At 30.4% G+C, this 12,099-nt stretch overlaps 1 protein-coding gene across 1 annotated transcript in view; it reads right to left on the bottom strand.

Moving 5' to 3' along the window:
• Positions 1 to 4,579: 4,579 nt before the first annotated feature.
• The window catches only part of LOC106457949 (cilia- and flagella-associated protein 44-like), a 74,393-nt gene continuing 66,873 nt past the window's right edge, over positions 4,580 to 12,099 (bottom strand). The window contains exons 15-17 of the mRNA XM_022384042.1: positions 7,202 to 7,371; positions 6,223 to 6,401; positions 4,580 to 4,663 (exon numbers count right to left, since the gene is read on the bottom strand). Coding sequence (XP_022239750.1) covers positions 4,580 to 4,663; positions 6,223 to 6,401; positions 7,202 to 7,371 — 433 coding nt within the window. The remainder of the gene's footprint in view (positions 4,664 to 6,222; positions 6,402 to 7,201; positions 7,372 to 12,099) is intronic.

Below are 12,099 nucleotides of genomic sequence, written 5' to 3'. Positions count from 1 at the left end.
TTTACACCTGGCTGTGGCCAAAGCTTAGCAACCAGGTACCTGGACCCAGTATTCAGCCAAATTTTACTATCCATGCATCCCTACTCTTTACATTGCCCTATTCCAATGTATTACCTGATTTTTTTAAAATCTTTCAGCTTCTTTTCAAGAGAATAACACATTAAATATAATGTTTCATAATAGATTTAAAGAGTACTTTTGAAATAATACTTTAGACAAGGTGAAGAATTTGTTTTCAGTTTACATTTTTAAAATGATAGTAACATATAATTAATTATTATCATTAATAATTATAATTTCTAACAGTAATAACTTGCAATACTTGTACTGTCAAAATCCACTAGGATCACAATCAGATAAAGTAAGCGAAGCACAGTCTCATGTAGAATTTCCATGTTGCTAACCCAAACACTTAAAAACCAAACGTATTTCTTGTCATTATTTTCTTAGATGTAATAATCTATGACTGAAATAAAACAGTAATTAATTGCTTTGAAAGCTTCAATCATGACATGATAGTTCAGCCTAAGGAAATGTAAGTCAATCAAAGAATGCTGAGCATGGCAGAATAGCCCATTTCCATGCAAAAAAAGGTAAATTTAGATAGACGAGCTATAGATTTTAGACCTCCTCATTTTTGTATCAACATTTATGATATGATATCTTTTTATGATGAGATGAGAACTAATTTACTATAAATGTTTCATATTATTGTTTAAGGTAACTTTTCAATTTTCTTTTTTGCTAAGACAAAGATGTGTAACCAATGAGATGCTTACAAATTTTCAAGTGCAGCTGATGGAAAATGTTCCTTCTGTTGAAGAAGACAAAATTTTGAACTCACCATTAGGTGTTCAAGGTGACAAAACAAGATTAGTAAGTTTTGTTTTGTGTGATTTATAAATAGAATAAATTTTTCTCCTTTCATCTGTCTGGTAGTAGGAAAGAAATGCTGTATCATTAAGTTAACACTTTGGTCTTAGCTAAAGTTTGCTGAAGGTGTCATTGTTGTAAATAAGATTGGGTTTTATGAAACCTTTGGAACATTAAGTTGATATATTTTATGTTATTTGAAGTGTTTGATAACAACTAAGTAAAACCAGCATATTTTTTACCTAGATTGTAGATGTTGAAGTTTATGTAATGTACTTTTTCATAAATATTTTTTCAAACATTCTTTGTCAAATTTTGCTTTCAATATTATTTGTAAGACATAGTTAGCAATTAGTGAGCAGTTTAAAGTTTCTGTTGAGACAGGCAGCTTGCCTCAAACTAGCGATTAAATGACATTTTGATCCAATTCATGTTGTTGAAATGAGAATGTATGAAAGTGCATGCCAGTAAAAAATTTCAAAATTGTATTAAATATTATATTATATTAAACAGAAAAAATCTAAATAACAAAAATAGTGAGGAATAAACATGTAGCTAAACCCATACTTCATCAACTTAAAGCATATGTTAAGTTTTTTGAGAAACAAATTAATATGAAATGTATTTCCTGAAAATCAGTGTCATTTTTTAGTTTCTGGATTAAAATGCTAATAAGGTTTTGCAACTGTAACTTATATAAATGTTTACCATTTACAATCAGCATTATGATACTCATAACTCTTCAAATACAGAATGCAAGAAAAGCAGCCAGACGTGTCTCTTTGTCAAGTAATTCCTCTCATTTAACGTCTGATCACAGTATAGATGAAAACACGTGTTTATCCTTTCAGCAAGTTGTTTATGATGATGTGGCAGAAGAAAGTTATAGTTATAGTATCCTCAGAGTTGAAAGTATGTAGCATATTTCATGGCACAAACCTTGCAACTTCTGATCTGTGCTGCCCAGAAAATTAACCACTATGCTATGCCTAGCCAGAATACTTACTAGGTGACTGATGGTTTTACTAGTCCAAAATAAACTTCTGGTGAGAAAATAAAGGAGGTTCAGCTTTCTCATAATTGCCTGACTCTGTAGTAGTGAATTTTACATGCAATTTGACACATTATTTCATTTATCCAAGAATAATCTCCTTCTGATGTGGAAATAATTCAAGTAAAGCTCTCATTGGGAATAAGTCCTCTGTCTCTTTTGTTTTCCAGTGGGTTGCACTGCTTGCTTGTAAACCAGATGAGAATGCAGAAAATCCAAAAGAAGAAGAAGCAATATTAAAAGCCAAACAAACTTTAGGGGATTACAAATTAAAAACAGCTGAAGATTACATTGTCCCTGATCACCTCAGAACAAATGCAACAAAGAAAAAACAACAGTTCTTTCAACTTGAAAGACTAGTAGGATAATATTCGATACTTCCCTATGATATCTGAGGGTATCACATTATTTATGTAGTTAGTTAGATTGTGTACTGTCTGTTATTCATACATACATTTTAAAATAACAGGCACCATACAAGACTTCAGTATTTTTTTGTTATATTTTGGCAGACTTTTTAACTATCAAGAAAATTATTTATTTATAAATTGAAAAATAACTTCCAGATTCTTTCTTATCTTATGAGATTTAAGATTTTACCTTTATCAGTTTACAACTGGTACATATCGAATGTATTTTTGTTGTAATAATTGATACTTAGCTGTGAAACTAAGTCCAGACATGCAGTGTTGTGCCATACCCAGGTATTTACTGTACCAATTATTTTGTGATTTTATAGTTCATATGTAATTTTATAATGAAATACTGTCTCATTCAACTTAACTTTTATATGAATTTTATAAGCCAAATGTGCTTTAAAGAAACCATTTTTAACTTTCCTGTATAAACTTCTGAACACTGGGAATGGAACTTGTTTCTTATTTCAGGTGTATGAAAAGAAAAGAAATTTTAATCAGAGGTTGATAGCATTAAGAAATACAAAAAAAAGCATGATTGAAGAACTGAAAATATACCGAGACCAGATTTATTCAATTAAAAACCTGCTGGAGATACCAGTTTCATTACATGTTATGTTCATTCCTGATGAGCTGGACTTGCATGAGGAACCAGAGAAGTAAGGGCTTGTAAAAATTTATACATATCACTATAAAACCATATGTTAAACTAAATGATTATTTTTGCTTATGTATTGTCTTATATTTAAATGTAATTAGTAGATATAGGCCTTTAACTGTGTTGTATTTATGTCTGTCTAAATAGTTTGATGATTAAATGTTTTATAATTTGTATTTCAATGCAACAAAAGCAATTAAAAAATCTCATTATATTTTTAATACAGTTTTGCCTGTCTCTATCACATGAGTCCTTTCAACCTGTAATGCAAGCTAAATGGCCAGGTCAGAGACACCTAATAGTCATTTCTAATTTAGAATTGCTGATCACAGAGAGGGCAGTTTGTCATCAAAACCCTCCACCAACATGACTACTCCTAACCAAATATTGATTATCATGACCATAGCCCTAAAAATCTTTTGGCTTTTTGAGTGAGTCTTCTTCACATCTGTTGAGATGGTGTGTTCAAGCTATGAATGAATCCTTGGAGCTAGTACCTTTGATTACACTTATGATTACAAGTATGAAAATATTTAGTGTTTATTTTATTTTGCTTTGCTTAATAAAGATGAGTGGACATGTATTCCACTAAATACAGTTTTATGCAATGTAATTTTATGAGTATGAGTAAAAATGTTTTAATGTGGGTGCTATACTCTGGAGCACCCACAGAGTCACTTCCTATGTGAATATAGAGGTCAGTTGCTTGTTTTAAAAGAAAACTTGGCATTCACCTAATTATGTAAATTTATCAGCTCATATGACTAGTTCAACAACCTAATGTTAGAAAAATTACTTTGTTATGATATTTTTATGTCAGGATTTTTAAGAAAATGGAGCATCAGATTTAAAGGCATAGTGTCTTTACTGGTAACACAGCACTTGTAGGGGATACAAGCTAAAGACAGAGTCAACTGTCAATTGATTTAAAAGGAAAAAAATCAGTAAAGCAATTAATATGTGTGGCTTGTTAATATAGATGTAACTTGTGTAAAAATTATAGATTCAATTTGGCCTGGTTATATTGTAAGCAGTCTAATCAAGAATGTTGTTTTATGGCATGGCCAACCCCCATCTCCAGTCCTTCATATTTGAAATATACACGAGGGCTGTAAACAGCCCCCACCAAACAGTCCATGGAGGCTGTTAGTGGGCTGATATCATATCTTGATTCTTTGCTTACAAAATTAGACAATAAAAGTTTATTTTATATTCACTGAATTGTACTGTTTTTCTATCAACAAAACAAAGTATTGCTGGATAAACTGTGTGCCAATGAACTATGGTGAACTCTGATCAACACGGTAGATACTTGCACCGTCATATCATGCAGAAAATAGTCTATCAATGCAATTTAGGTCATGATCTAATTTACTAAAACTATTTTTGCTAGCCTGGATTTGTTAATAATTAATATCCAATTTAATTTAAACTTTAAAACACTGACTTAGTTTCTAAGTTACACATATTTGATGTCTATATAAAACAATGAAGTTCAAAAATGTCATATTACTGAGTGTGTAGCATCACTAATCTAAGCCAATTAAAATAAAACTACCAAAGTCAGAGCAGCTAACATGGTCACATGAAGTTATCAGTGAAGTTGTCTGTGGATAAACCAACAGCTGATTGCATAGCTAATGCCATGACAAAAAATAACAGGATCTAAATTCAAAAATATTTATTTTTTATTAAGAATAAAAGGGCTAGTAGTGGGCCCAAAACAGCAAGCATTATGACAGACCTGATGAGGGCTTTTTAAAGCCCTCACAAAACTCATTTTACAAGTGCTATAAAGTGACAGTGTGATGGCTCCTGTCAAACATGAAGGGCTGCATCCCCTTGTGTGGTTTTTCACACATGAGCACTCAGCAACAAAAGTCACTGCCTATGCAAAAGTATCTATGCCATTTTAAATCCAATAACCAACACACACACAAAAAGACTAAAAGGAAATAAATAAATAAAATTATATATAAAAATTTAATGCATATCAAAAAACGGAATATTTTAAAAGATTCACACACAATAGTTCATAGCACTAAAAAAAATTGGTTTGCTTCTGTTTGCTCTATTCTTTTAAAGATAAAAGTAGGTATCATTACATGCATGTTCAAGGTACTATTTATTTTTTGAATTTAAAAACAACCTTCACCACCTATGCCAACATATACAAAAGATTAAATTTCATATTAAACCTATAAACTGGACACTAATGATTAAAAAAATGATTTACTGAATTTCACTTTTCATTAAAACATGTTTAACCATTCATAATTCTTAAAATAAAAAAAATCACTCTAGATTCATAATACATAATAACAGGGATATTTTTTTCAAGAAATGAAGTAAAGTAGTATACAGACCAGGGTGACAAACATGTTTAGGGAAGAAACAAAAAAAAACTAACAGTGAGTATAAAATTCACTCTTTACAATTATTTTAATGATTTTATAATCTTTTACCACATAACATTGATGTTTTTCATGCTTACTCTTACCAATGTAACATTATGTAAACCTTTTTATTTCATATGATACTCATGTTTCATTAGTATTGTCTTAATTTAAATTTATTTTTTAATTTAGCTTTATGACAACAATGATACAATAATTATTCTTGTTGTTTACCTTTGACATTAAAAACAAGTGTGCTCTTTGAATACTTGTAATAGATAAGATGGAGCCTCCTAAACATTGATTGTACATTCAAGAGTTCCACTAATTTACAATCGTGTCAGCAGTCCTTGTTTAATTTTAATGTTAAAATTTGATACTTAGATATTAATATCAAAAATGTTGATGCTTACTGGAGCATTCACTTATTTCATTAATCATTACAAAGAATCAGACTTTCTGAACAACCTCTATGAAAGTATGAAAATAACTTTAAAATACTGCAGGCTTTACACAGAAAAAGCAAACGAAAGTACCATATATTCAAGAAAAAACAACAATAAAACAATTATAATTAAAGGGACAAAGTTCTGTATATTTTTATTAAAGCCAAGAACATATAGAAATTACTTTAAAAGAATAACTTATTAGATCTCAGCATTTCATAAAGTAAATAAAGCAAGTGAGTTTATCTAATGTTGAAAAACAAAACTTTGCAATGTTATGTCTGAGTAGATGCTAAAGCACCTAAAATAAGTCACATCTTTATTTCTATTACTTATAAGCTTATAACTATAAGTAATTAAGAAATCCAAAGTTAGAACTTACCTTAGCTTGTCTTGTGATTTTTCTCTGCTGTTTTATATCCAGTTTCTGAGCTGCTCGAACTAACCTATCATCAAGTTTGTGTTTGATGGAGACAGATCTGCTCCTGCTGTCAGAAGAGGTCCTTTTCACAGATGAAATGGAACCCTTTTCAGCCAAATTTTGGCTTGATCCAATAATTTCTGAAATTAAATATGTCTTATCACTACAAATAAACAGGTTCTGATTCTACCTTAGTTCAGAATAACCTAAAACATGCAAAAAACTTTAAAAAGTTAATATACATAAAATGTTGTCACTGCAGAACATGAGAACATTGATACATTAAATTTGTTTTTATGGTTTATTTATCATTCCAATGTATTATTGCTTGACAAATTAATAGATTCATTCAAGGTAGCCAAATAGTCTATCTTGCCATAACAGTACATATATATAAAAGAAATAGCTTCAAAACTATTATCATATTAATTACATTAGTTGCTAATAGGCAATTAAAATCAGCACTATAAAACAATAATGAACTTAATATAATTTAAGCCTTAAAATAATTTTATAAAGTTCATTGTAATTTCTAGTCATAACCTTGAAGTTATAACTGAAACTGTCTGTGGAGATAGCTCCCAAAAGCATTGGGGATATCCCATCTATCAGACAAATTTCAAATGCAGATGAAAAACTACTTAGCAATCATGGAAAATGAATTAATGAATCTCAACTCCTACTGCCTTTCACTATCTGCAGCCAGTTGTGGGAAGGCAGTTACCCTTAAAAGTTCTACTAATATCAAAAGTAGAAATAAAATAAAAACACCCTAAAAATATTTTTACTAAAAGTTCCTCTCAACCTCCACCCTTAGAAGTTCCAATAGTTCTTAAAGTAGAATAAATAATAAATCCACCCTAATAATTCTACTATAACTTACTCTTATGTCGTCTTATTCTAAAATAAATGATTTAGGTGATTCAAACAATTATTTTACCTGATTCCAAATTTTTAGTGTCAGTTTCCATCAGAAAATCTCTCATTTTGAATTTCTCTATCTCTTGTCTTAACTGTTTTGGCAGATAGGTCATTCTAAATGTTGAAAGTTCTTCTTTTGATAAAAAACCTTTTAAGGTAACCAATTCCCATTCAATGGGATCTCTGAACCTATAAGGAACAAAGTGGACAAAAAAGAACTAAATATAGTACAAATAAATTAATGGAAAATTCGTTGTAACTTGTGGATGATAATTTGATGAGACTCGTAATATATATATATAAAATAAAACTATGGTAATTTGATATCCAAATGAGATTATAAGGAATTAATATTCTTGCTATAAGATCAGTCGATTCGACCTAAATTTTGACCTCAAATTGATCTTTAGTTTCCATACTATAACTTTTAATAAGTTTTGTGTATCTTCATGAAATTTTGAAAGCTTTCAGTAAGCATTACAAGTCTTTTAAAGACAAACATAAAAATGTTTAAATAAGTATTTTTGCTCAAAATTTCTCTGTGAATATATGGAGTCAAACTGTTGACTCCTCTTGGTGCAATGAGATTTTCATGTTAAGATTAAAAATACTTTTCTTCATCTGAAAAATTTCAAATTTTACTTGTGTATTCTCTAAAATCACCTAACTAAATTTCAAGCACTTTTTTCAGTAAAACTTTATATTTTAGCCATTACTTTTTATATACCGTAGCTCTATTTAAACCAGCCTCATAAACACCATAAAAAATAAGAAATAAACTTAAATTACCCCTTTTTTCTTTCTAAAATGGCTTCAGTTTGTAACAGAAAACTAGACTTGTTTATCCTAAATAGCTTGAAGCTAGTCACAGCATACATCTGTATATACTTCAATGTTATTGTTTTATTGCCTTTTGATCCATGTCTAACTAATAATCCTACCACACAGAATCACTCGGCAAATGTGTAGTTCATGTTATTCTATTAAATTATGTAACGAAGGAGCTACTCGCGTGTGTGCCTCATGAAAATTTTTTTTCTCTTTATCTCACCTTATCTAAGCTAACAAGTTCCTACTTTTAAAATGTTAGTTACTTTTATAATAAAAAATAAAGAATATATATGAAAAGCAAGAAATATGACACTTGCCTGGATCTTCATTTTTTTGCTCTCAACTGCCGATGAAACTTGACCTGAATTTTACACTAATGGTACTGCTATACTAAACGTTTTTTTATTTAACTAAATAATGTACCAAAGAACACAGAATAATAACATGTCAAAAGCAGACAATATCCCATATCATAATTTTTCTGACTTTCTAACTATGTGATAAGAGCCATTAAAAATTCAACTAAGCTTGTCAATGTCTATAGTACTAAAGTTTGAACTGAAAGTGAAATAAACAATTCTCTGTACAAAAAACAAAGTAATATAATAATGCTTGGAGATGGCTTGAATGGGTAATGATGATGACAAAACCTTTTCGAAACATTGTACATTTGCTGTTATGTTAAACTTATATTAAAGTTTTTTCTTCATTACCCATTCAAGCCATCTTCAAGCATTATTAGTCTCAAAGTGGGTTCCTCGTCATCGAAAGTAATATAATAAATCATTTGATAAATTAAAAATTTTCTGTTGATTTTAAATAATACTGTATTAAACATCAGAGAGAACTATTGGCAATTTGTGAAAGAGAGGATGTGACAGATGTGTATGGTAAGAAGGGTCTAATTTTCTATTTTGTGGCTCTGTAACCAAATAAGATTGAAGGCTATAAAAATCATGCTACGCCTGAGTAATACCAGTATTATAATGAGTAATTTACATTAAATTCCATACTTCTCAGAGGGGTGGTAAATAAATTAGAGAAGAGGGAATACCTATAGAGCAAATGTCACAATTCTCATACCAGGGTGAGATTGAGAACTTAAATCATATATAATATTAAAATTTGATTTATTAAATATGTTTTTATGTCAAGTTTATTTGTATACCATGATAATAAAGTAGCTTGATTAAATTTTGAATGTTTCTAAAAAAGTCATGACACATGCAGTTTGATCTGCCCATATCAAATACATATAAGCATAATATGCAAGTTTTCCTATACAATTTAAAATTCAGTTGGACTCAGTTACATGTACATAATCTAGACGTGTTACAATTACTTGGACAAACAGTTATAGTTGGACTTGAGGACCTAAACACATCAACATTTCCTAACTGCTACTCAAACTACACTTGTGATATATCAAATCTGATTGTAGGAGAAGCTTGCTAACTTAGTCATATCATATGCAGCAAATAGTGGACATGAAGGTTTTTAGGTGATTTACAGTACACAAAGATATACATAAACAGAGCATGTGTGAAGATATATTTACTGATCTGATTCTAAACAAAGTAGTATTCTTAATATGTCAGTTTATCTGAACTATTTTATGTATTTTGTTCTGAAATAAAGGACTGATTTAACAATCTGTTTATCTTTTAATGCATGAGTGAATAATAAAATCTCAACATAACAGAAATTATTGGTTTAATTAATCCTGTGATCTATGTCAGCTCCATTTGTCATAGACAGTTCATAAACTTTGTAAACTCTTATATCAAAGAAACTAATTGGTTATAAATTAGTAACTGGTGAGAAAAATTGCAAACCAAGACACCCCCAATAAAGATTCCAAATATCTGCACCATGCTAATTCAAGTACTCTTTCTACAGATTTTTTTATTACTGATATTGAGTAATGATAAAAATATTTAAAGAGATTGAGCTGTTATTTCAAGAAAATTTACCTATCATGTATCAGTGAAGATGCTAAACATTCTTGTATAGAGAGAGAAGTGGTAAATTTCAAACAGTTCACAAAACAGTGAAGTACAGCTGCTTATTGAAATGCTTAAGGTTAGACCTTGTGATCAAGTTGTTAGGCTTATATGTGCATAGTTGTTAATACATCATTGGCAGTGGATTATTTATTGTAAGTAGTTCAACAAATATTTTAACGAACTTATAAATAGTCAGAACAACAAACAATTATTGAAACAAAATAAACTGCCAACCCTGTTTCACACTTTACTTTCATGGATAAAGCATCCATTAGCTCATAGTAAATAATAGATTTTAACATAATATTTTAGGCTTGATCAATGATCCACGAACTTAGAAAACCCCGAAAAATTTGGTGGTTTAATGCAGAAGTGATAACAATTCAAATAACACATCCATAATTTGTTTTATGAGCCTATAGGGCAGTCATTACATTCCTGCTATTATGAGGGCTCTGGTTTTGTTTTGGTCCTCTTATGGCAATATCAAATATTAGATCTTATTTTACAAAAATTTAAATAATATTTTTAATTGTTCAGACTTTGGCAAATATTACAATAATTAGGTTTGAGCTACTTGATGTGGAACTAGAAGTGTCCACGGGATATAAAAAAAACTATCTTTGTCTCTGTTAAGGTCCCTTACTGCATTTACTTAAAATGTCTAAAGAGTTTCCTAGATCCCTACAATAAGATTATTGTTTTGACTGTTCAATATACCAAAACTACTATGCCTAGGCACACAGTTGAATGCCACCATAAATTTACTAGTAGTAGTTTTAGTGATATGGTTTCACCTATATTTGAGATATTTTTTAATCATTCAATTTTCCAAGAACTGTAAAGCCCTTTAGTTACTCTTTTACTGTAAAAGCTTCAATAACTTTTTAGGTTGGGGATAACCTCCTATCTAGAATTACATAATTTTGAAGAGTTAGTTGTTGTTTTTTTTCATCTTAATATTCATTATCAGCCCAATGCTTACCAATATATATATATATATCTTTCTACTTTTGTTAGCTTTAACTTATTTTAATTTTACAACAGATTACTCAAGGTTATGAGGTAATGAAGCTGGACTTTCCTTTACAATGTCCTATTTAATTAACTGTGAAAATCCTGTTATATTTTGTCAAAAAGCACTAAGCAATTACAACAGTCCAACTACTCATTTCATAGATCAATGTTAAAAGACTACAGCATTTTGGTTGTATGTCTATCAATCTTGCTAGAAGTGTGACACTGCATTATAAAGGATAATACATTCTAAATGGTAGCACAACAATTAGCTACTTCTCACACAATCCAAACACAACCTGCAATATCAATATTATTATGAATAGGGACTTTATACGACTATCAACTGTGACACCAATTTTTTTTATGCCCAAAAATAATAAAAAAGACACAGAGCTGGACAATGTCATCATTTCAAATGACACCTGCACAACATTAAAGTTTTGCAAGAGCATGAAAATAAAATGTAGGCAATAGTGACTTGAGAGTCACAATGTTCACTGCCCTATGAAAATAAAATGTAGGCAATAGTTTGTTTGTTTGTTATGAATTTTGCGCAAAGCTACACGAGGGCTATCTGGGCTAGCCGTTCCTAATTTAGCAGTGTAAGACTAGAGGGAAGGCAGCTAGTCATTACCACCCACCACCAACTCTTGGGCTACTCATTTACCAACGAATAGTGGGGTTGACTGTCACATTATAATGCCCCCATGGCTGAAAGGGCGAGCATGTTTGACGTGATCGGGATTCTAACCCACAACCAGCAGATTGCGAGTCGAGCGCCACAGGCAATAGTGACTTGAGATTCACAATGCTCACTGCCTTGGAAAATAAAATGAAGTTTAATAAAATTCTGGTCAATGTGGTGCCTTGTTATTATAACTTCCTCCTTACAATCAGTGTGCAGACTAGATGGTTAATCATTGATGGTAGACTTATCATATCATCTTGCTGCTCATCCCAAATTGCCTGCTGCCTGACACTAAGCCTCGCCCTGTTGGTAGGTTTCATATCCAGATATGGAATGGATAGGTGCTTAACAGTATCAGTAGAAATAGATTTA

This window comes from Limulus polyphemus, unplaced genomic scaffold (assembly GCF_000517525.1).
Source record: "Limulus polyphemus unplaced genomic scaffold, Limulus_polyphemus-2.1.2 Scaffold395, whole genome shotgun sequence".
Taxonomy (NCBI): Eukaryota; Metazoa; Arthropoda; class Merostomata; order Xiphosura; family Limulidae; genus Limulus; species Limulus polyphemus.
This window is presented reverse-complemented; position numbering and strand designations above follow the sequence as displayed.